This window comes from Boleophthalmus pectinirostris, unplaced genomic scaffold, assembly GCF_026225935.1.
Source record: "Boleophthalmus pectinirostris isolate CB_2022bp ecotype Guang Dong unplaced genomic scaffold, ASM2622593v1 HiC_scaffold_3, whole genome shotgun sequence".
NCBI classification, from domain to species: domain Eukaryota; kingdom Metazoa; phylum Chordata; class Actinopteri; order Gobiiformes; family Gobiidae; genus Boleophthalmus; species Boleophthalmus pectinirostris.
The window spans coordinates 14,922,727-14,947,708 of NW_026571299.1; the positions used below are offsets into that span (position 1 = coordinate 14,922,727).

At 38.0% G+C, this 24,982-nt stretch overlaps 1 protein-coding gene across 2 annotated transcripts in view; it reads left to right on the top strand.

Moving 5' to 3' along the window:
• The window catches only part of ppp4r1l (protein phosphatase 4, regulatory subunit 1-like), a 31,026-nt gene that overhangs the window by 2,983 nt on the left and 3,061 nt on the right, over nt 1-24,982 (top strand). The window contains exons 4-20 of one of the 2 annotated variants that reach the window (XM_055161031.1): nt 1,515-1,621; nt 2,756-2,898; nt 4,139-4,285; nt 6,243-6,350; nt 7,495-7,560; nt 8,345-8,503; nt 8,849-8,973; nt 10,108-10,628; nt 11,522-11,596; nt 12,762-13,240; nt 14,035-14,121; nt 14,667-14,852; nt 16,213-16,374; nt 17,936-18,036; nt 18,725-18,845; nt 20,928-21,062; nt 22,936-23,077. In XM_055161031.1, coding sequence (XP_055017006.1) covers nt 1,515-1,621; nt 2,756-2,898; nt 4,139-4,285; nt 6,243-6,350; nt 7,495-7,560; nt 8,345-8,503; nt 8,849-8,973; nt 10,108-10,628; nt 11,522-11,596; nt 12,762-13,240; nt 14,035-14,121; nt 14,667-14,852; nt 16,213-16,374; nt 17,936-18,036; nt 18,725-18,845; nt 20,928-21,062; nt 22,936-23,077 — 2,864 coding nt within the window. The remainder of the gene's footprint in view (nt 1-1,514; nt 1,622-2,755; nt 2,899-4,138; nt 4,286-6,242; nt 6,351-7,494; nt 7,561-8,344; nt 8,504-8,848; nt 8,974-10,107; nt 10,629-11,521; nt 11,597-12,761; nt 13,241-14,034; nt 14,122-14,666; nt 14,853-16,212; nt 16,375-17,935; nt 18,037-18,724; nt 18,846-20,927; nt 21,063-22,935; nt 23,078-24,982) is intronic. The other variant, XM_020919999.2, reaches the window with a different exon arrangement.

A 24,982-nucleotide genomic window follows, 5' to 3' on the forward strand; every position in this document is an offset into this window, starting at 1 on the left:
CTACTGAACAGGAGTTAAACGGAAGCTGTTAACTTGGAAACTACCACTTAATGACAGGGTTACTCAGGCATGTGTGCATAAAGCAAACCATAACTCCAGGTATGCTTTTGAGGAGGTAAAAACATTCTAACATGGCTTAAAGCTCACAAGAGTCAATGTTGCATAATGTAGGACCTTTAACTTCAAACAGCTCATACATTTTCATTTGGGATTTTAGGGATGTGTTGACACCTATTTGAAAGTGAGAAAATTTGCACCAATTTAAATGCATGTTCTTGTTAACGACTTGTATAATTGAATCCCCCGGTGGTTCGTAAAAGGACGCATCTGCCCTTTGACTGTAACTAGGAAGCATCTGTTAAACGGGGAAATGTTGTCACCCTTTAGATTTGATAGGATATGTGTTACGTGAACTTTTGATTTCACTCCTGGAAGCGGGTTTCCACTTCCTATCTTACTCCCTCTTGGACGTTTGCCGTTTTGGTGGCACTTATTCAAAACTCCAGGAAATGATCGAGCTGCTAACATTGACGTCAGGATGTGTTGTCTTCCTGATGGCTATCTGCATTCCTGTTTATTTACGAAGTGCATACCTGCTCTAAATCCAATGTAACAATACGAAAAGACAATTCCACAGATTGTTAATGATTTCCGCTCTGTTTGCTGGTGTTCTTTTGTTTAATTTCGGGGCAGTTATGTTCCAGTTTTGAGATTTCAGCATTTTTGTCTGTTTTGAAAACTACTGATCCAGAAGTGGACAATATTAAGAAAAAAATCCCTTTGTTTCCTATACACTTGTTCAGACTATGGTGGCACAAATACTTTCCATATTATAATTATTTTCTTTCATACTATTTGTAGAGTTTGAATGTCATTTATTGCCTGTAGTTCATATTTAAGCAGCCTTTTTGAACAATGAACAACAAAATATGGTGGAAAATTAAAGACAGTTTAGTCTTTAATCTGAAATTTTTGATTAAATTAAAATAAACTGTAAGATGGTAAAAAAAATATCCATGACCAAGCAGAAATACTACTTTATATCCTTGTTTGCAAGATTGCATTTTATTTGTATATATTCTCTATTTAGAAGAATTATGTTAGCATATTTTGTCTTCAATGTACCATAGACATAACAGTTTGAGTTGCTGACTAATTGAAACAAAAATTCTGACTGCTCATCTGCAAAAGTAATTGTTAATTGCAGCCCTAGAAAATATGCTCTGTATCATTGTAATTATGTATATCTTTTAAAATGTAATACAGGACCTTTTAATTCTTCTAAAATGTGCCCATGCTCAGTCACACTTGCCTGTCCACTCTTAAAATCACATTAGCCTCTCGTCTCTTTGCTCTCCACGCTCAGCCCGGTGTGGTTGTTTCCAAGCACAAAAGCGTGTAATGTAGTTGACGGCTCTGACAGTTCTGTGTTAACTCTGCACTTGTTACAGGAGGTATTATAGTCAAGACATTCACCCTCCCTCCACTGACTCTGGTTCCCTTTTGCTTTCTAGGCAAATTGTGGCTCGCGGTCTCCTGGACGTGCTACGAGAGTTCAGCGACAACGAGAATGACTTCATCAGCGTCATGGAGACTGTAGCTCGGATGTCGGAGGATGGAGGTGAGACTGGTCTTTAAATGAAAGCTCCTGGTTAAATTGGAGAATTGTGCACACCATTTACAAGAAAGAATATGTATATTTTTGGACTTTTTAACATTTGGACCATTGTGACTATGAAAAATATGATTTTTCTACTCCTTACACTTGTTGTTCAGTGTAATCTAAAAGTAACTACTAACACCTTATTTTGAACCTGCATTTATTATCATGCCCAAAACGCCAAATAATCACATTTAAAATCCTTCATTTGTATCAGAGTTTATACACTGTTAGTCCTCTTCCCCCCACTTTTTTTTTTATGTGTAGGGTGTCATATTGTCTTTCTACATTAACAGGTCAGCATCTCGGATTAGTTCAGTTGAGTTCATCTTTATTCTGGACACATGGTCCATTTTTAAAACAGACAAGGACAGTGACATTACAAAACAATGAACATTTATGTTTTTAAAAGACTGCCCTACCAGTGTCTCCACATATTGAACTGATATCTTATTGCAGTGAATCTCATATTTGTGAGTGACATTATTATTTCATTGTCCAATTTGTTCAGCCTGAAAATAAAACTGTACATTAAAATTCTTAGTGCAGCTTGGAAAGTGTTAACTTGTGCAGTAACAAACATCGCCCGTCGCACTCGTCCATCGTGGCCTCCTCAAAAGCACCAGCAAAGCATCATTATAAGCCACCTGCAGTCTTTGCAAACTGGCTTTTTTGTAATTAATCCAGAGGTGGGCTTTACATAATTTGTACTAGAACCAAACTTGCGCATAAGAGTATTTGCCTGAGCATAGAGCACTCTACACTGTCTATACATATCATCCTTATCATCTGCCATGTCTGCAGTGATTAGTTTATCCACCTCTAAATTACACCCAACTGAAATTGGGAAGAGAGGATACAGCGTCAGACCCACAAGTGTGAAATAATCCAAATGATTCTAGTGAAGGTGTGCGGTATTGGGCCCTTTCAACAGTAAATCACGTTTTAGAGTTCATATTCTGGGTATTCACCATAGACCCTTCTAATAATACGTGCGTGTGGTATTCGTGTTGTTTATTTTTATGTGAATTGTGCTGGGAACAAAAATGGACTGGCTGACCCTGAATATCTTTCTTTATTTGTCCTTCGTCGCAGAGCCAACAGTCCGGGCCGAACTCATGGAGCAGGTCCCAAACATCGCCATGTTCCTCCACGAGAGCCGACCCAACTTCCCAGCAGCCTTCTCCAGATACTTGGTCCCCATCGTAGTACGCTATCTCACAGACCCCAACAACCAAGTGAGTTTTTTTCTCTTTCTTTCCATTTCTTTCTAGCAACCATTAAAGGTGTATTGCGCTACTTTTCTGGTGGAGAGTCTGTCACCTGTTTGTGTTCATGGAGATGTCATTGCTGTTGCCTACATATCTATCTAGCGTAAAAAATACAATCATCTCACCTTTATGGGCATTACTTGTTACTGTTTCTGAAAAATACATTACAGTACAATATCTACAGTATCTATGCAATGTTAATCATTATCTAGAACCATAAAACAGCCTTTTCTTTGAGTGAAATTGATGTTTTTATGTCATGGGTAAATTTTTAACTACTTGCAAAACGACTGCGTTACAATTAGAACTGCAATCAAAGCAAAATCACAATGTGAATAGACGCAATTAGCAAATCACAAAGGCTGCAATTTTTGAAGTTCCACAATTTCCACTAACAACAAAGTCTCCTGTCTGATTCTGCTTAAAATCTGCTAACCCTGTAGTTTAGACCTGTACAAACAGGTTCTGAAATGTCACTCTTGTATTATTTTGGCAGTTCATAGTTCAGAGTTTTTGTAAATTCTTCTGGACATGTTTAAAATGAGAACTTTGAACAGAATCCTATTATTAAAATTTTGTCGCAATCACAATTTTTGTCATAAACATCACAATTGGATATTTTTGCCAAAACATTCAGCCCTGTTATAGATCATACAGTGGCTGCAGTTACATGCACAAAATCTTATCTCATTTCTGGTGTTTAGAGGAATAATAAAATGACATGTTAACAGCAAAATCATCAAATTTCTCTGTGATTATTCACAGCCAATTTTGCAGCTTTTATGTTATTAAGTGATCTTAAGTAATCAAGGTCCAGGAACATCCAGTGATCTCATATTTTACTGGATATGAGAACATGTTTTACCAGAAATGTTTTTTAATTAACCTTAAAAGGCGAGTATTGCATTATTTTCTGATCTATGTTCTAATACCTGTTTTGTTTGTTCCATTCGCACATGTTTCACACACAAACTCTGCATATTTAGGCTGAGTTCTCTCTCACAAAAAAACCCTCTATTACAAACTGTAATGTCATGTTGATAATAGGAAGGAAGTGCTATTTAAACACCCTGCACCTTCACTAGAATAATTTGAACAAAAGGTAAAGGGTAGATATTGTACGACCTTTAATACAATAATCCTGCATGTATGATTTTTTTTTTGGCCACCTTTCCTAACAGTTTCTTGTGTTTTTAATCTTCCACAGGTGCGTAAAACCAGCCAGGCGGCACTGCTGGTTCTCCTGGAGCAGGGTCTGATCTCCAAAGCCGACATGGAGACCAAAGTGTGCCCCGTCCTCCTCGACCTCACAGAGCCCCGATGTGATGACGACTACAAGATCGAGGCCGTGGCCGTGAGTGTTTCTAAGTATTTCTATTTAGGCATTCGCCTCTAGGGATGGGACGCGATACCTCCTGCCGCAAATAGATAAAATTACCAAGATTGTGCTCAAGTGTGGAAAATGATCCTCCCCCATGTGTCTAAATTTGACTTGAATTAAAAGGGTTAAATATGAGTACCTCTTGAGAAGTATAATAGGGCTGCAAGGTTTCTTTTAGATTTAGTTTAGACTATGGTGTCACAGATACTTTCATACAATTTGTGCAGTTCAAATGTCACATATTTCCTGTATTTCATATTTTTAGCATTTTTTTGAACAGTGTAGTTACTGTTTTTATGTTATGTATGAAGCAAAGTGAGTCCATGTTCATTTTAGATTATGGGGGCCACCATTAGTCTTTGTTTTTAATGAGAACTGGGGTTGCTATCGACTAAAGTTGGTTGACTAAAGACAAAGGATCAAGCCCTGCCAATCAGTTAGTTGACTAAAGACAAAAGCTCCCATTTAATTATCTCTGTGATCTCACTTTGTAACTGTACTTAAATTACTACTGTGTATTTACTGTGGTTTAGATTAGAATTATTGTCATTGTACAAAATACAACGAAACTTTGATAGAGCAAAAATGACAAAATATAAACACATTCTCACATCTGTTTCAATAAAAAAACACATTAACAAAATAAATAGCCCCTTAAGGCCTTTTATATTTGTATGCAAAGGGGGATTTAAAAACAGAATTCACTCCCAAATCTTCAACTAATTCTCCCCCTACTTTTGCCTTTCTGTTGTGCTCATAATTTTTATAATAGAAATTAAATAATCGTTAATAAAATAAAAAATAAAGTTACTAGTTGACCAGTAGAAACTTTGGTCGAATAAGACACTGTTGCCCAATTAAATGACTAAAGGACTACAGCTCCAGCTACAATAACGCTAAAATATTAAATGAATGTATTAAAAAAATTTGAGGTCCTTTTATGCACTGAATTTATTTATGGACACTAAAGTACCTATCAAAAGTACTCTGCCAATATTTAATCCCTGTTTACACACATTACTCCTTTTACACGGCCATTTAGTTAAACAGTAACTATTTAACATTTGTTAACAGTTACACTGACATGTATTAATAGACTATAACTAAGAGCAACAAATCAATTTATGATCTGTGAGGCTTGGCAGACGCGGCAGAGTTTCTTTTATTAGTTTACTGTTTCTGTCGGAGCTTTATCTGGTGTGTGTCACTGGCCGCTGATCGATGAATGCTGTTTATTAAATTGTCAGATTCTAAAAGTAGATTGTCTCAGCACAAACATATATTTTTTCTTCTTATCTCTCTAATGGATACGCGTTATGTTTCTTAGTTGAGAAAGTACTAACCTTAAGTTTGCACTATGTAACTTTTTGGTTGGGGGTTAGTCACCTGCTTGTTTCTATGGATATGTCATTGCTCTGCCTGGAATGTTCCACAGTATGACATTAAACAGCTCTACCTTACATTTATTAAAGTACAGGTGGTTTTATAGCTCAAAAATACCTAGAAAAACAGACATGCTGACTGTGAGCAGGTTGTCTCTCCACAGATCTGACCTGTAACTTGGTCTGGTTTGGTCTCCATGAAGATAGAAAGGTTTAATGCCATGCTGTGAAATATTCCAGACAAAGCAATAACATCATGGAGAAAAGCATTTGACGGACCTTCCACCAAAAACGTTACACAATGCACCTTAAAGCAAATCTTACGTCATTTTTACTCTAATGCTTTTGAAATCTCACCTTTTGGTCAAGATGAGTTATTAAAGGCACTTAACATCACCCACTTTCTAATAAATCAACATGTCTATCAAGTTGTCTAGTTTCTGTGTTTAGCATAGACGATGTGACCCCAGATTTTACTTGAGCAATAGCTGGTAAAAAGTTGGTAAACACTACATTATTTTAATACAGTATATATTTTTTTCTTACAGATCATGTGTAAAGTGGTGACCATGCTCAGCAAAGACACAGTGGAGCACCTCCTCCTGCCGCGCTTCTGCGATCTCTGCAGCGACGCCAGACTCTTCCAAGTCCGAAAGGTACCAAACAAATACCTTACAGCTGACGCCATCAACATGCCCCCACAGTGTGATACTAACTGCAGGCACTGACTTAGACTTACTTAGACTTAGCCAAACTTTATTGACCCACAAGGAAAATTACTTGGATACAGTAGCTCACACATCACATTATATTACAATAACAGAGTAAAAAAAATATTAAAATGGTAATAAAAATAGCAAGAGACTGGTGTCAAAAGAGGCATAATTGTTCTATAAATGTATTTGTAAAATAGAAAAACAAATATAGCAATATAAATACAGTATATCACTGTTATATACAAGAGGTTGTAAGGAAAACATTGCAAAGATGATGTGATGATTGACAGGACATAGGGTTATCTGTTACATAAGGGTGAGTTGTTGTACAGTTACATGGAGTATGATCTGAATGTAGTCCTCTCTGCTCTGTCTGAAGTTCAGTTCTAAAATTAGACTTTATTCTGCTCTTTTTTTTTTAACCAGAAAGAACTGACTTTACTAAAACTAGTGCGAATCAGCTCACCTGTTGAACAAGTTCCTCCAAAATTATTATCATTAGCCAACTGTCTTTTCTGTTAAATTTCACCTAAATTGGTCCATAAATGTGTTTTTTTTTTCTTGAGTTTTTGGCTTATTGGCTGTGTTTGCTGATTTGTGCATTGTGTCACCTTGGTAACGGCTGAATATTGCGCCATAGAAACGCATGAAGTACATCGCAAACATCCTATCCTTACCTACAATTTTATTTCTCTGTTTGAATACCCTGTAGTCTTATTCTCAGAGTCAGATACAGCGTTCACACATTTCTACACCTCCAGCGGGGCACCTCTCTCAAAATACAATGATTAGATTTGAAGATTAAATTAATTTGAAGCCTTCAGGCGTGGTTTTGTTTCGAGAGTTTGTAGCACACTGCGCTGTTGTTTGCCTTGGAATGTTAATGCCTTGTATGAGTGGTGCCAGTTGTTATATGGCATGCAGTAACAACTTTAGCCTAATTTGTAACTAAACCTCAGCCTGGAAGCGTACAATTACATGTACTCAACTGTGTTTTTGTCACTACTGCTCACTGTAATGTTTATGTCTGTTTGTTTTGAGTTTAAAACTTGAAGTAATTTTGCACGTGTGTTTTGTTTTTTAGGTTTGTGCTGCTAATTTTGGGGAGTTCTGCTCGATTGTTGGCCAAGAAGCAACAGAAAAGCTACTGGTAAGATTAAGGAAGATCTTGAAGTGAAATAAATAGAATGTTAATTGAATGATTAAGTATAAAAGTTTTTTCCCCAAGTTGGAAATTGAAACATGTATATCACAAAAACTACATAACTTGTATTAGATTGTTTAAGGGTCCATATTTCTCTATTTTCTGATCTGTTATACCAAATTACCACACAAATCTGCATATTTAGGCTGTGTTCTTCTTTTACTCTCAACACTCTGTTCCATCTTGTGATATGTGGTAATACAGGAAGTGCTCCACTGTGTTTTTAAACTCCATTCACCTTCACTTGAATCATTTTGGATAATTTCAGCCTTGGATTTGCCAAACCATTCTGAACGAAAGGTAGCAGATAACTTAAACTACTGCTTCTTGACATCAGAGTAGCAGACATACTAATAATAAAGGATTATTCATCATGTGTGAATGAAACAAAATGCAAGTCAGGGTATGTTTTTAGGAGGTAACAACATTCTAATGTGGCTAAAAGCTCACAAGAGTCAATTTAGTGTAATATAGGACCTTTAAAATCATGTATCAAAGTGTGTAAGGAATGAAAGTTATGTGAAGTTAATCTAGGAGATGACCTAGATTTGGTTAGATTAGATTGTTTGCATTGAGTCATGTTGAGCAGCTGGTTGGACATTATTTCTCTCTCTAAGTATTAACATCTGTCACACATGATTATAAATGTAATGAGCCAATTCCACCCACTGACTTTTGAGATTTCAGCGTTCAAAATCTCATATGTCTTCCTCTTTCTCTGTTTTCCCAGATGCCCAAATTCTTCGACCTGTGCTCCGACAGTTTGTGGGGCATCAGAAAAGCCTGTGCAGAGTGTTTTATGATGGTGTCAAACTCCACCTCTCCGGAAGTGCGACGCTCCAAATTGTCCCCCCTCTTCATCAGTCTCATCAGTGACCAGTCCCGTTGGGTAAGACTCGCGCACTTGAAAGACCTTCGCTTCCTCAATACTGTGTGGAGTAATACTTGTGAAATGGCCTGACACATCCGATCATCTTGTTCCCACTTTTGAAACATTTACATCAGAGTTGAGCTTAGTCATTTTGTGGGTCAGGTTTTGGACCGTGGCCACTGATCATCCAGCACTGATTTTTGAACGTTATTGCTCAATTCAACAGAAAAAAATGAAATTCCTATTTTTTATTTTTTTTTTTTTTTGCAATATTGGTTTGTTCCATTAAACATCTTATTTTACATAACTTGTTAAATCACTTCACTATTAAACAAAGATGTTGCACACTGTTCTGTTCCTTAGGTCCGACAGGCTGCCTTTCAGTCTTTGGGGCGATTCATCTCCACCTTCGCCAACCCCTCCAGTACGGGCCTTCACTTCAGAGAGGACGGAGCCCTCCTCGAGGTGCCCAGGTGCACAGCAGACAAGTGAGTAAGACTTCCTCATATAGTGGGAAAAACAAATGTTAAATGTCATTTAACTTGTTGTGTATGCTACTACTGGATGGATACTGGATACCGTTAAACCTAGATTAGTGGCTCTCAAACGTATCAAGAAGAAGATTTGGCTTACTGAGTACCACCAGATCTTATTCAAGTCTATAACAGGTCTATTCCAGTTCTAAATTGGGGCTGAACCATAAGTGAGCTATATGATCTGTAGTTCTAAACAAGCAATTATAAAACTCGATAAACTTGACTCAGAATTAGGCAAACCCAAATACTGAAGAGCTACTCGTGTACCACCTGAAGGAGCTTGTGTACCATCAGTCTGAGAAACCTTGACCTAGAGTACAGGGGTGGCAGATTTGGTGAGCTTGTGCCCTTAGAACACACAGTGATACGCAGGTTTTTTTGTCCAGAGGTAAAATGAAAGTTCCAAACGTAACTATGATTCTAATGAAGCCTGGGTTCACATGACTCATCTTTCTGTTGACATCAAACACACAAAACAGGGTCATGATCACATGGGTATTGATTACAGGCTCCGGGAAATGTGTTTTTAAAGCTCTTTTGGCCGTGTTTGTGTGTTTTGGTGTGCTGAGTCACCATGAAAACTGCTGACATTCCACCGTTGACATACATGTAGAACTCCCCCAGTGTGATGTCACTGCAAAGTGTCAATAATATGTAATTATTGCTTTTTTAAATAAATATTGAACTTTTTCTTTTTTATTGTTCGGAGTTGGTTCCAAATGTAACAAGAGTTCTATGAAGTCAGGGTTCTCTGATGGGTCAGCACGACTCAAACTCAACACTCAACTTGACAAATTTCCATACAACTAGTTTGTGCAAGTTGAAAATGGAAAAAAATAATTAAATATTTATTGACTGACCATGTACAGAACATTAGAATGCATTAGAACTAATGGAAAATCATAAAAAGGTTCAGTATTTTTTGTCAAACCCGTATTTTATATTGACCCATGGCACATAGTGAAACTTTCAAGCTTCACTCTATATATTGTAATAAATATTAAACTTTTTCATAATGTTTGACAGTAATTGACAATAGTGAATGTGGGGGCTGAATTTTAGTTGTTTGTTCTTTTGTTATTACAGTGACTGCTCCCTAAACTCCCTGAACTGCCCGAGCACGCACCACAGCACAGAGCGGACCATCACCCACACACCCCCGAACCAGGACGGCCGCGCCACGCCATCCCCCGAGCGCTCGCTAACGGCCGACCGCGAAGACATGCGCACCTACGAATACAACAGCCACCACACGCCTCACAGCCAGCCCCACCACACGCCAAACGCCCAGGCCAGCTTCAAACACAACCACCTCAACAACAGCAGCAGTACCACCACAGACAATGAGCAGACAGACGAGAACTTTAACTCTTTCCGCTACTGGAGGCCTCCTTTACCGGACATCAGCGACGAACTGGAGATGCTAACGACGTCGACGAAAGAGGAAGGGAGAGAAGAGGAGGATAAGACGAACGAGGAACAGCCAAAGCAGATGGAACAACCGGGCGATAGCTGCACGCACGAAGCAAAGTCCAATTCCACCAGTGACCAGATACAGAAGGTGTTGGACTGTTTGCAGCCGCACTTAGATGACCCCGATGTGCAAGGTAGGGCAATAAAAGATGAATAAAGTTGAATTATTGATACTTTGCAGCTGATTTCATCAATATTCCCTGAGGGTGTGCTGCTAACTGTAGGCACTGCTCTGTCTGAGGCTTTGTTTGACCTTAATCTGAGGTTTTAATGCAGTCTGGCCATAAGGAACTGATTTAGTTGAAGTTCGTGTTATGATTTGTGCTGTTAAACAAGTCTCTTTTGCATAATTACAGTCATAAGATAGCTAGCATTACCCAACAGTTTTTCACTTCACTCTCGTCTTTTTGTTGACATCAAGCACCTAAACATATGGTGACCAGACCGGGACAGTCACAGTTTTGAGTCCTGTGTCCATTGTCCCTGCAGATTTATCCAAAGCCAGTGATTTGTCTCAGTTTTATACAAGAAATATCCACCGTTTCCCTATTTTGGTCCAATTTGATCCCTGCCAACAGTAAAGAGAGGCATAAATTGTCATTTGTTTTGGTCATTTTTAAGCAGCTTTTCTGTAGTTTACCTAAACACAAAGAAAATGTGACTATACTCATTTCACAATTTTATTATTACCAACCAACCCAAACTCCAGGGATGTCCCAGTTTTTTATTTTGAAAATCTGCTCACCCTACCTAAACAGGGTCATGATCACACGGGTATTGATCACAGGCTCCTGGAAATGAGTTTTTTAATCTCTTTTGGCAGTGCTTGTGTGTTTTGGTACGTTGAGTCAACATGAAAACTGCTGACATTCCGCCTTTGACACACTTGCAGAACACCCCCAGCGTGATGTCACTGCAAAGCATCAATAATATGAAATCATTGCTTTAAAAAAGAAAAAAAGAATTGTCTATATTTTACCTTTTGCTTTTTGATGAGTGACATGTCTGCTGTTTTTATATTGTTCAGGTGTAGATGAGGAGGACAGGAGCAGAGATAAGTTGCATTCAGGAGAGAGACAGGAGATTCATCAAAACAGTGCTGGTGTGTGTTTTAAGTGCAGTGCATGGCAAGAGAAAGTTACGCAGTTTGAAATGGCTGAGAACCTGCAAACTGCAATGTGTTTGACGTGCTGCAACTGACGTAAGCTAAATCTACCATAGTGCTCACTAGACCTTGTTTGGGTCCAAACTGGGTTCACAGTAGGGCTAATATAATGAGTAATAGGTGTGCGAACTTGGGTCTTACCTAGCGCGGTCTTCAAAATATTAGAAATCGAATACTGAAACTAGTATCTAGATCAGGGGTCTCCAACCTGTCGCTCTCCACCCCCTTCCAAGTAGCTCACCAAGGGATTTCGGAATTACACGTATTGTGCTGAATAAGTAAAATTGGATTAATTAAATTCCTTTTACCACTGTACATGAGTTATTTTGATGCCTAACTTTGCACACTAATAAATGGATAAGGGTTTATGTTTTATAGGCATCTAACTCTACCTCATCTAAGGCTCGCCGTGGCACTTATATTTGCTCAGTTTCTTGTGACTGCAAAAACTAGTAGCTCTAGCATTTTCGTTTTGTAAAAGTGGCTCACTGGAGGAAAAAGGTTGGAGACCCCTGATGTAGATGGTCATTTGAAGTATTGATTGATGCAAAAAGACCTTTCCTGACATTTGGAGTCATCTTGCTCTTTATTACCATGTGGATTATGCTAGTATAAAGAAAGCACTTTATTTGGTGTTTAAACTATCTAAAAATAGTTTAAAATAATCTAAAAATAGACTGCATATGCACATAGCTAACCCACTAGTCGCCGTGTTCCAAATAGGAACTGTTCATGGAGGCACTTCCGGCTTCATCGACTCTGTTTCCAATTGATTTTACATTGAAATATTGTCACCCCTCTCTGTGTAACTGCCGCAGTGAGCCTTGTCATTTTGGTCTTAAAATGTTCATATTAACCTGCGCTACATGATCCTGGTGTTTTTTATTTCAATATATTGTCTGTAAATAATTTCCTGTTTGTAATATGGACTCCAAATTTGACCCTGTAACTGCAAGCCTCGATGAGCTTCATTTGACTGCAACCGAACACTATGGGTGAAGTCACAGTCTCTTAAGTCAACTTCTTTATACAGTCTATGGTCGTAACAGCACACTCTTTTATTTATTTCCTGTTTACTGACCTGCCCACTCTCCCCCTACAGCCCAAGTGCAGGTCCTGTCCGCTGCCCTCAAAGCAGCGCAGCTTGACAGCCCATCCGCGAGCACAGACAGCAGCCCCACCACAGAAAGTCCCACCATGGAGAGTCCCAACACCGAGAGCCCCACCACAGAGACCCCCTCCCAGGACAGCGACTCCGACAGCCCCTCCGATGAGTGCAAGTCCATGGAGCTGCAGTCTGAGGAGAGCGAGGGCAGCGACAGTCCCACAGAGGAGGAGAAGAGCCTGGAGTCGCCCGCCACCAGCCCCGAATCTGGTCCCGAGTCTGCTTCTGAGTCCGAACCTACTGACTGCAGTCCTCCCGAGTCCAGTTCTGACCCCGCTCCAGAACCCGCAACAGAGTCCTGCCCCGAGTCTGAGTCATGTCCCAAGTCCTGTCCCGTCCAGGAGCAGGGAGACCAGGAGGGGGACAGTAAACCTGCTGAGACCCAGGAAGAGTCACCGCCGGACTCTCCACTTCTGGTATGACAGAACTTCAATCCAGATCCAGATTTATTTTTTAATGAATTTATGTAATTTTTCAATAACATTTTTAATAACAGCAGTCACCTAACCTTTTATTTATTATTTTTCACACAGAAAATGATTAGATAAGAAATTCTTATCAGAAACCCTTAGTGTTAACAGCACTTTATTTGGCAGATCTTTTATGTAAGTCTGTCCCTATTACTTAAATACTGCAGAAGCTTTTCTATAATAATCTCACAATGTCTGTATGGCAGTTTTGTATCAGGCCTATTTTTCCTGTCACTTTTTACAAACAGCAGATTAGAGAGAATTATCTACTTATCTACTTAATCACATAAGTCAACCACAACTTTTGAATCTTATTGGGAGATCACATGCAACAACACCATTGCAGCATGATGATGATATCCTCAAGGCCATTTGAGGTCCCTCCTTCGACTTAACACAAACTTTATTGATTCACAAGGGGAATTATTTGGACGCAGTAGCTCACACATCACAATATAAACTAATAATAACGAGCTAGAATATAAATGGTAATAATAAATTCTTAATAAGTAGCAAAGATGGCAAGGGACTGGTGTCAAATAAGGCGTAATAATGTAAATGTATATGTACAAGTAATACAAATATGCCCGTTATATACAAGAAACAGTGCAAATATGAAATTGTGATCAACATTGACACAGGTTTATTCGTGACATAAGTTTGTACAGTTGTATGGAGTATGGAATGAATGTAGTCCTGTATCTCTTCCTAATGGTTTCTTTCTGTTGACTTTTCCCCAGGAGTCTGAGCTCATCGAGAGTGTAGAAGATGAGGGCATAGAGGACTCCGCCCACAGCCCCACATCAGAGGACAAACCCAAGATCCAGGTCTACACTTCTCATCATTAAAAGGCTCATATTACGCTATTTTCTGATCTACTTTAATGTTGTTTCCTCATCAAAAACATACCCAGAGTTTTGGTTTTATTCACACATGTTGAACACACAAACCTGCATTTTAGGCCAAGTTCTCCACATTGTAATTTTATGTGGTAATACAAGAAGTGCTTGTAATGAAATTTGGGTAATTTCAGCCCTGGAATTGCCAATCTCTCTGGTTAAACTAAAGGTAAAAGGAGCTGTTAACTTGAAAAATACCACGACTTCACAAAGTGGAACAGCAGTTTGTGCTTTAAGTATTTATTAGTCTGTCTGCATCTTCAGACATGTGTGAATGAAACAAAACACAACTCCAGGTTTGTTTTTGAGGAGGTAACAATGTTCTAACATGGCTCAAAGCTCACAACAGTAAATTTTGCATAATATAGGATTTCTTCCACTTATCATGTTTATGATCAATTTTTAACTTTGCATACATGCTTCGCTTTCTCCTTCCACTTTACTAACAACAATTTTAATTTTGTGTGCTGTAGAATGTGATCCCACAGCAGCTCTTGGATCAGTACCTCTCTATGACGGACCCGGCCCGAGCGCAAACCGTGGACACAGAGATCGCCAAACACTGCGCCTTCAGCCTGCCCGGGGTCGCCCTCACACTGGGCCGACAGAACTGGCACTGCCTCAAGGACACCTATGAAACACTGGCTACTGATGTGCAGGTAAACGCAGAACGGTCATGTGATGATGGCGAGGCAAGATTAGATTTGTATAACACGACTGGTACACAAGTAATTCAAAGTGTTTTACAGAATAAGACTTTAAAATCTCAATACAAACAGATCAGAGCATTGAAAAATTATCATAAAATTTATATTAAAAGAGAAGGATGGGTATTGGATAGGGCTGTCACCATAATTATTACTGGCATATTGACTTTTTGGGGCAAAAGTTGCATGATTTTGGTCATTTTCTTGTAATACTGTAAGATTGAGAGTGTTGAAAAAGTAACTTCTTAGGCTAATTATTGTTTTATTCTGCTATTTATTTGTTGCAGTTAAGGCCTTTTTAATGAAACTGTCTTTTTAGAAATTGTTTCCAAGGATTATCTTGCATTATTGTTATTGTGTCAGTGGCATAAAGTTGTTTCAGTATTGTCATTTCTCAGTTTATCTCTGTAGAAATATAGTGTTTTTTTGCTTTTTATTGTCTGTTGAGGAAATAACTATTGTGGGGCAAAAAAAAGCTCTACAAACAGACTCTGAAGCAGCTTATTTAAAAAGAAAGGTTCAGTTCAGCTGTGTCTGATCCAAAAGTCTGTATCAATGATGGATGTGAGTGTAGTCTGCAGTGTCCCATTTTTTGTTTTTTTAGATGTCTACTGTTTACTTGATTTTGTTTTTGGTTTTAAGTGTGGGATACAAACTAAAAATCATGAAGAGTTGTAGACTTTTGTATTTTGTTGTTAGACTGTAACACCTGTTTCACATTTGAGTTGTGTTTTGACCTTTTACACAAGAAAATGTCATTATTCACCATTGACATTTACCTTTGCCACACTCTAATAAAGTTCCTATAATTGTGACGTCATCTCAATCATGCGAACTTGCCAACAATGAGACATAATTATATAAGCACGTAGTTTACACCAAACACATGCTATGAAATGGACCAAAGGCTTCTTGAACAATGTTAGTTTAGTAATTCATTCCTATTTCAGTCATTCTATAATTTTAAATGCTGCTGGATTTGCTTAAAATGTGCACTTTTTAAAAAATTAAACAGTCACTTTGCATTTATTCTGTATGTCAACATCTTACTGTAATCATAGCACTATTATAAAAATCACACTGGCATATTTTTTACAGACTATAACGGAGTCCATAGTCACTCACTGTTTTTGTTTTCATAATTATTTTTGACAGTTTGATGGAAGAACAGAACAATCGTTTTCATAAACCCTTTACAGAAAATTTTATTGATATATACTTGGCTACACCCTGAATTAATCTTTCCACTCATAAATCAGTCGTATCTCCTTTTGCTTTCATTTTGTTAACGTTTTGCGTCTCCTCCGTCCAGTGGAAAGTGCGGCGGACTCTGGCCTTCTCCATACACGAGTTGGCGGTGATCCTCGGAGACCAGCTCACGGCAGCAGACCTGGTCCCCATCTTCAACGGGTTCCTCAAAGATCTGGACGAGGTTCGCATCGGGGTCCTCAAACATCTCTACGACTTCCTCAAGGTACTAACTGCACTCGGTATCTACTACGCTATTTAATAACGTCATGACTTGGCTGAACTTACTATCAGCAATCTGCCTGCTTCTAGATACATTATCAAATCTGTGTTGCCCTGAATCAATAAATTAACTTTGATTGTCCATATCGTTCAGATTTTTTTCCCCATTCATTTTATACATTAATTAAAACTCTAGCTCGTAACTTTTTAGCCAATAAAAAATAAGTTAAAATTGTTTTGGTTTTTATTGCACTGAAAAAGCTTTACAAACGTGCGTGCTTACTGTGAATGGCGTGCATTGCTACAAACCTGACTTCCACATGCTTTCTTCCATGGAAATGTTTTTCCTGTGGCATAAAATGTGTCTATATCCATGGTGAATATTCTTAAGCATGGTTTAAACTTTCTAGTTCCATGGATGTGCCAGCTTCAGAATTACGCAGTAGGGATGTAACGATATTCAAATCTCTCGGTACGATATTATCACGACATGCATCTCATGGTATGATATTTATTGAGATATTTTGGTGATGCTGATATAATTGTAGCTACGACACTTTTTTGCTTTTAAAATATCTTGATAAGATTTTGGTGTGAATTATTACTGTCATAATCCCAAGAGTTCAAGTAAAAACATATTTCTTCTTGTTGTCTGCACTGAAAGGAATCATGGGATATGTAGTTGCCTATGTTTATAAGCTGTTGCTGCTATAAAACAATGCATTTAAGCAAAGGAACTTGTGATTCGATATATTGTGAGACTTTTGACGATACGATATCACGATATTTTGGTTATTGTTACATCCCCTATTACGCAGTGTTGCTTTTAGGGCTGGTTATCATTAAGAAGTTGCCGATACGATGCATATCTCGAAACAGTGAGCTTATGATTTGATATGATATATTTCAAATCGATTCAATACGGTTCAATAAAAATAAAGGCTAAATCATGGCTGTGATACTAAAAGTCTTTGTTAAACCACTTCTTGTGCAAAGTTAATATGAAACACAAACATTTTAATCATCAAAACAGTACATATGTCAACGTGTTTCGCTCCTCTAAACAAGCAACAAAACTAGCTCTGTAACAAAATAAGTAATAGTAAAATATACCAAAAAATACTCTTAGCGAAATATCAATACAGCAGCCCACGATATTGGTACTGTATCATCACATCAAATGATACGATACATTGATATTTTTATATTTTTGCACAACCCTAGTTGTTTTGAACTGAAAGTCTAGGGCTGTTGCTATTTGTTTGTTTGTAAATTGTCTGAGAAATAATTAGCCTTAGATATGATTAATACTTTGGCTTAGATGGTAGCGTGCGGAAAAAGTCTGTTCTTGTTTTCATTGTCGGTCTCTCTGGGAGATGTTTTCTCAGTACTATAGCTATTGTTGTCAAAGGTGGTTTGAACTGCCTAACCTCCGTCTCTCCCTCTCCACACGCCATAATGTCTCTGTACGATGGCTCCAGAGCAGTAAAGCCAGTTTAGACGTTCCTATAGCAACAGCGCCACACTTAACCCTTCGTTTTCCCATTTTTGCTTTCTCCTTTCAGCTCCTCCACGCGGACAAGAGGCGAGAGTACCTGTACCAGCTGCAGGAGTTCATGGTCACAGACAACAGCCGCAACTGGAGATTCAGATACGAGCTGGCGGAGTAGGTTCAGAGCATTTCACACACACAGCTCAGCATTGGTCACACTCACCGCTAATCTAATGTAAATAATACGGTCCCACTCCCTGTGACTGCTCTCATTTAGGTGCTCTAGATTTGAACTCTGATTCAGCAGCACAGTAAAGATTTTTTTTAAAGGAATTTTGAATGTTCCGACTTGCAGAATTAGCTTTTCTGGTGGAGGGTCTGTCAGATCCTTTTATCCATAAAGATATTATTGCTTTGTCTGGCATGATTCAGTTATTAAACCTTTCTATCTTCATGGAGACCAAACCAGATCAAGTTACAGGTCAGATCTGTGGAGAGGCGAATCCCACTCACAGTCAGAATTTCTGTTTTTCTAGGTATTTTTGAGCTATAAAACCACCTGTAATTGAATAAATGTAAAGTAGAGCTGTTTAATGTCATACTGTGGAACATTCCAGGCAGAGCAATGACGTATCCATAGAAACAAGCATTAAACAACAAACTTTAAACTGACTATAGAACAAATTATTTACTCTTCATACTCATCTGAAATAGCTTGAATAAATCTTGTACCATAATTGAAAGCCAAAACAAAAAATGCAGAAATACAATAAACTACAAAATTTACAAACTTAATTTGTAAATTTGATAATTTTAATACACATATATTTAACATTTCTCCTTTTGTTTGCGCCCCCTGCAGGCAGCTGATCCTGATCATCGAGCTGTACAGCCACTACGACGTGTACGACTACCTCCGACAGATCGCGCTCACACTGTGTTCCGACAAAGTGTCCGAGGTCCGGTGGATCTCGTACAAACTGGTCAGTCCCGTAATCCACATCGAGTCAACTGTGCTGTTTATTTAAAGGGGGCAAATTACACTGTTTTCTGATCTGTTTTAATGTTGTTTCCTCATCAGAAACGTACCCTAAGTTGTGTTTTGTCTCATTAATATACATTTTTAGTCTAAATATGCAGGGTTTGTGTGTTAAAGTGTACCAAGATGACACTTAACTTGACATTTCAAGAACATTTAAAAGCCTTATTACAGAAAATGGATTCTTGTGAGCTTTTAAGACAAGTTATAATGTTACCTGGATCTGTGTTTTGTTTCTTTCACACACGTTTGATTAAACATTTTATTATTAGTCTGTCTACATCTCCAAACCTCAGTTTCACCTTGCAATGTCATGAAACATTAGTTTCTAGGGTAATGGCTACCTTATTACTTTTAGTTCAGAAGAAATTTGCAAGTCCAGAGTTAAAATTATCTGAATTATTCCAGAGAAAGTGTATGGAGTTTATAAACCTACTGCAGCACCTTCTGTATTACCATGACATCACAAGGTGTCAGAGGATTTTGAGGTTTGGAGATGCAGACTAATAATAAAGTTACTCAAACATGTGTAAATGAAACAAAACACATTACCAGGGTACGCTCGTGATGAGGAAGCAACATTACAACATAGATACTGACACAGTTAAAAAAAAATAAATAAATCACATCTTTTTATAACTTGGAATTCATATATCACTGTTGCAATACAAAACATACATATTCTCATGTTTTCCTCTCACAGTGCAGCCCTAATGTTAAAGACGAGCCTGATTCGGTTTGAGTTTCCGCTCCGAGCCGTGTCCAGGTGGAGATAATGTGATTAGGCTGATGTCAGGAGCATTAAGTACATGACAGAGCACAGATCTCATGACCATAATGAGACAACGGCAGCCACACACCAGGCGCACGCTGCATGATAGTCTAGGGGAAAATACACGCTCTGGAATTACACAGACTAATTGAATGTGGCACTGGAGCTCTTCGTCTAAATGATATCGTTAACATTTATTTAGAGTTAATACAATCTAATATGCATACTATATAGAGAAATTATGCCTTATGTTGCTGCACTTTACAACTTTAACAAGCCATTAAAATCATAATCTTTTTAATTGTAAATGAATCACAATTTGAATAGTGATGGTACAAAATGGTGACAATATTGTACCACAAGATTTGCATATTAATTTCACGGGACAATATTTATTTCGATGTTTTGGAGATGCTAAAAGAATTGAAGAAATGCTACTTTGTCCTTTTAAAACACCTTGACAAGCCTTTGGAATATAACAGTAATATAGCACTAAAGAATTGAGATAAAGTTTTCTGTCTGCATTGAAGTGGAGCAAAGGATTATTGTCTGTGTAGTTCCCTCAGTTTTTTTTTTTTTTAGCTGCTGCAAAGAATCGTATAAATTGATATTTTGTGCTGGCCAACAATGTTATTGTGATTGACCTTTGATGATATCACGATTAGGGCTGGGTATCATTTAAGAAGTTGCCAATACGATGCATACCTCGATACGATATGTTTTTTGATACAGTGCACATTCAATTCAGTACAATTCGATACGATATATGTCAAATCCATTCGATGCAGTTCAAAGCAAAGGCTAAATCATGGCTGTGATACTAAAAGTCTACTAAGTTCACAAAGTTTGGGCGAAGTTAATATGAAAAACACCCATTTTACTCATCAAAACAGTGAAAATGTCAACACAATTGTAGATCTTGCACAAAATAATTTAGCAAAATATACCTAAAAATTATCTTAGAGCAGTTCATGGTATCTATACTGTATCATCAAATTAAACAATATGATGCATCAGTATTTTGATATTTTTGCACACCTCTGACCACGATATTTTGATTATTGTTAATTACTGGATTTCAATGGACAAAAATTCATATATTCTGCTTAACAAAGAACTGCCAACCCTGTAGTTTACAGTACAATTTTATGGTCTAAAATGTGATTCTTGTGTTAGTTTGTCAGTTGATTTTTCAGTCTTTTTGTCGATTCTCTTTTTCTTTTTGTGTTGATCTCTTGTGCCTTTTTGTCCCAGGTGGTGGAGATCCTTCAGAAACTGTACGCTAGTGGAGCAAATGATCTGGGCCTGAACTTCATCAACGAGCTCACGGTTCGGTTCTGTCACTGTCCCAAATGGGTGGGACGACAAGCCTTTGCCTTTATATGTCAGGTACTGTGCATAAACATGTCTTCTTGTAGTTTCTTTGTAGTGGGGTTTCTGGAAGTTGTAGTTTTTGTGGCCAAGGATGGGACAGTACACAAAGACTTTGTTTTTGGCATGAAAATAGTAGGTAATAATCATTTGTAGGACAGTTTAAATAATCCTCATAATCGCCAACAAAGAAAATAGCCATTGTATCACCAGAAAAAAGCTACGTACTGATAATGTTTTCTTCTAGATCATTGTTTTCACTTATAACAAGGTACAATATTATAACAGTAGTTTAAAAGGTCCATATTACGCTATTTTTTGATCTTATAATGTTATAATGTTGTCTTCCACTCCGCTCTGTTTTTAAACACTTTCACTAGAATAATTTGGTTAATTTTGAAGGAACGTAATTAGCAAATCACATAATGTCCTCCTCAAACAGCGACAGACTATTCTGTGTTATTCTGCATGAAATCTGCTAAGCCTGTAGTTTAGATCTGTTCAAACATGTTCTGAAATGTGCTTCTTGTATTAGTTCGTCACTTCATAGTTCAGTCTTTTTGTCAATTCTCCTGGATGAGTTTAAAACTGCACTGCACAACTTTTCTGGTGGAGGGTCAGCTACCTTCTTGTTTCCATGGTGATATTGCTTTGCCTGAATGTTCCATGGTTTGACATTAGAAGTTGCTGATACGATACATACCGCGATACATAGGCCACGACACGATATGTTTTTCGATACAGTGCACTTTCAATTCAGTACGATTTGATACGATAGATTTCAATTAGATGCGGTTCACTGAAAAACAAACGCTAAATCATAACTGTGATACTAAAAGTTCACTAAGTTCACAAAGTTTGGGCAAAGCTAATATGAAAACATGTCATTTCTCCTGGATGAGCTAAAGCTGCACTGCACAACTTTTTGGTGGAGGGTCCGCTAACTACTTCTTTCCATGGAGATGTTATTGCTTTGCCTGAATGTTCCATGGTAAAAAACTGAACAAAAAATGCATACCACACTTAAATAGCCAATATTCAAACCCTTATTTAAAATTTTAAGTAATGTTTCAAAAAGTCAAAGTAAGAATGATCTGACGAAGGCTTTTAGCCAAAACATTATTTATAAATTAAAAAAAAAAGCTTTTGGACATCGGCCATCTGAGTGTACTATGCATTTTTAACTTTTTTTTTTTTTTTTTTTGCTGCTCCTTGCATTTGCGCCCTCTACAGGAACTTTACTGTACGTTTGCTGTTTCATTTGATGACATTTTATACATATACATCTAGCATTTATTCAGTATGAGTGTATCTGCTGTTAAAAATACTATAATTCTTTCTGTGAATTGGGAAGACTCTCCACAGATCTGAACTGTAATGTAGCATAGTGCTTGACTCCCTTGCAATAGCTAGGTTAAATCTATACTATGGAACATTCTAGACGAAGCAATAACATTTCCATGGAGACAAGCAGGTGGCGGACGCTCCACTAGAAATGTTACGTAACTTTAATGCGTGAACTTTGAACAGAATCCCATTATTAAAGCGTAAACCGCAAATCAAAATCTTGCAATACTTGTCAGGAAAAAAAAACAAAACACAATTACATACTTCCCTAATTCGTTGAGCCCTACACTTAACTCAAATCCATTTCCACAAGCCCATTCATGTCTGGAAGTACAGTAACAACTCTATGAAAGGAAAAACTTTATGAACCCTGATGTCCTGATAACATCCTTTTGTGAATGACTCATTAGACTGTTGAACTGGTCCGCACACTTTCGGTGTCGTCTTCCCCGTACTGGATGACTCACCCCCCCCTCTCCCCTCGCCCGCCTCCCTCTCGCCCTGTGCGTGACCTGACTCATGCTTCCTCTGTCCTCTGTCGCAGGCCATCGTGGAGGAGGAGTGCATGCCCATGGATCAGTTCAGCCAGCACCTGCTCCCCAGCCTCCTCAGCCTCTCCTCGGACCCTGTGGCGAATGTGCGCGTGCTCGTGGCCAAAGCTCTGCGCCAGAGCGTCATGGAGAAAGGTGAAAAGACTCTAAATGTGTTTTTTTTTTTATTTTACTCTTTGCTGATATAGTCTATGCAAATGACCTTAAACCTTTATCTACCAAAATCAGCATAAGAGATGGATTCAGAAGTTTGGTCTCTAAAGAAAAAATTACGAAAATAAGCTGTGCAGATGGTGTAACAGATCGAGAAAATGAACATGGCGTATCTAGACCGGAAATGAAAGTCGTATAAAAAGATATAAAGATATTTTTGCAACTACTGTATGGTTTAAACTGAGCTTTTTTGAATAATTACAGACCCTATAGGTTCAGGAAACTCTATCCAAGAGCTGAAAAAGTAGATTTAACATAATATGTGTTCTTTTAATGACCACATGTTTTGATTTTTAAAGAGCTTTTTTGTTATAAATATTACACAAAATACAAAAAAAAAAAAAAAAAAAAATCATCACTGCCAGGGCTAAAACTTAACTTGGGAGTCTGCCAAAAACAAACTCTCTTGCTTCATTTAGATCAGACATGTCCAAACTATGTCCCGGGGGCCAAATGCAGCCCTCAGACAAATTTTTCTTGGCCCTCAGACTTCCAGGTCAATTGGCCCAAATTACCTTGCATCAATTAAAAAATATTTTTTTTACTGCAAGTTTTTTGAGAATCTACCTTGATAAAGCTAATACTTAATACTTAGTGTGTGGTTTTAAGGATCTTAGCATGAATAAAGACTGATGGCTCATTCTAATGTGTTAAATATGCACATATTTCAATTATTCCCTGTACTGAGCATCAGTCTTCGGCCCTCGATCGGCCCTCTGCTTCGTCTGTGTTTAGATATGTGGCCCTTGATGAAAAAAGTTTGGACACCCCTGATTTAGATACAATATGGAAATGTACAGTCTGTATTCATTCTGTCAAGTTTTATAAATGAGGCAACTGTCTTACAAACAACTGCTATAAAATTGTGCAAAAAAAACCAAACAGATGTAGCTGGAGCATTCGCTGAAGTGAAATAACACTCAGGTGCTCTTCGGAGCTTCCCCGAGTGGGCAGATAACTTACTGGATGAAAGAGGAAATCCGAGACACTCTGATATGCTTTGCTGTTATATTTTATTTCATTTTTTTCATTCGATAAGTTACCATAAAGTTGTGTTTGTCTATCAGAAGAAGCAATAATCAGTGACTTTTTCCATGTAAGGCCAATGGCAACATAATACAAAACATCCTCAGTATCATGATGCCTTTATTGATGCGATAGACTGTGTAAAGAAGTGGACTAAGTGATGTCATCCACAGCGTTCGGCTCTAGTCACATGAAGCTCACAAGGCGAACAGTTGGTGCTCAAAAGGCAAAGGATGAAGTTTAAAAAACGTATAGTGTCCTACCCCAATTATTTTACATAATCTCATGGTTGGCACTTAGACTACGTTCAGACTGCAGCCTGAAGTGACCTAAATCAGATTTTTTTTTTTTTTTGACCCTATGCGACCTGTATCTGATCTTTTAATGACGGTCTGAACAACACAGATCCAGTTATTTTCAAATGTGACTCAGGCCACTTGGATATGTGCTCCTAAACCGATACATATCCGATCTTTTAACCTACATGTCAGGCTCGGAGTCTAGTCAATGGAGGGAAAGTGAGGTTAGCAAGTTAATTAATATTTGGGGGGATTAAAAGCCAAAGAAATGGCTGAGTGTGGCTACAGGTGGTTCCTGGCTCCAGTGTCAACGAAAAATAAACAGCCCGTGAGCCAAATACAAGGAGGCTAAAGACTCAAACAAATGAATCAGCCGTGAATGTGTAACCTATCCATTTTACGAAGAACTGGACCGTATTTTGGGAGACAAACCCAGAGTTTAGGCGACTTCTGTAAATTCTGAGCATGCTCGCTGTGTGTGATGCTGTCGTGTCCTCCAATG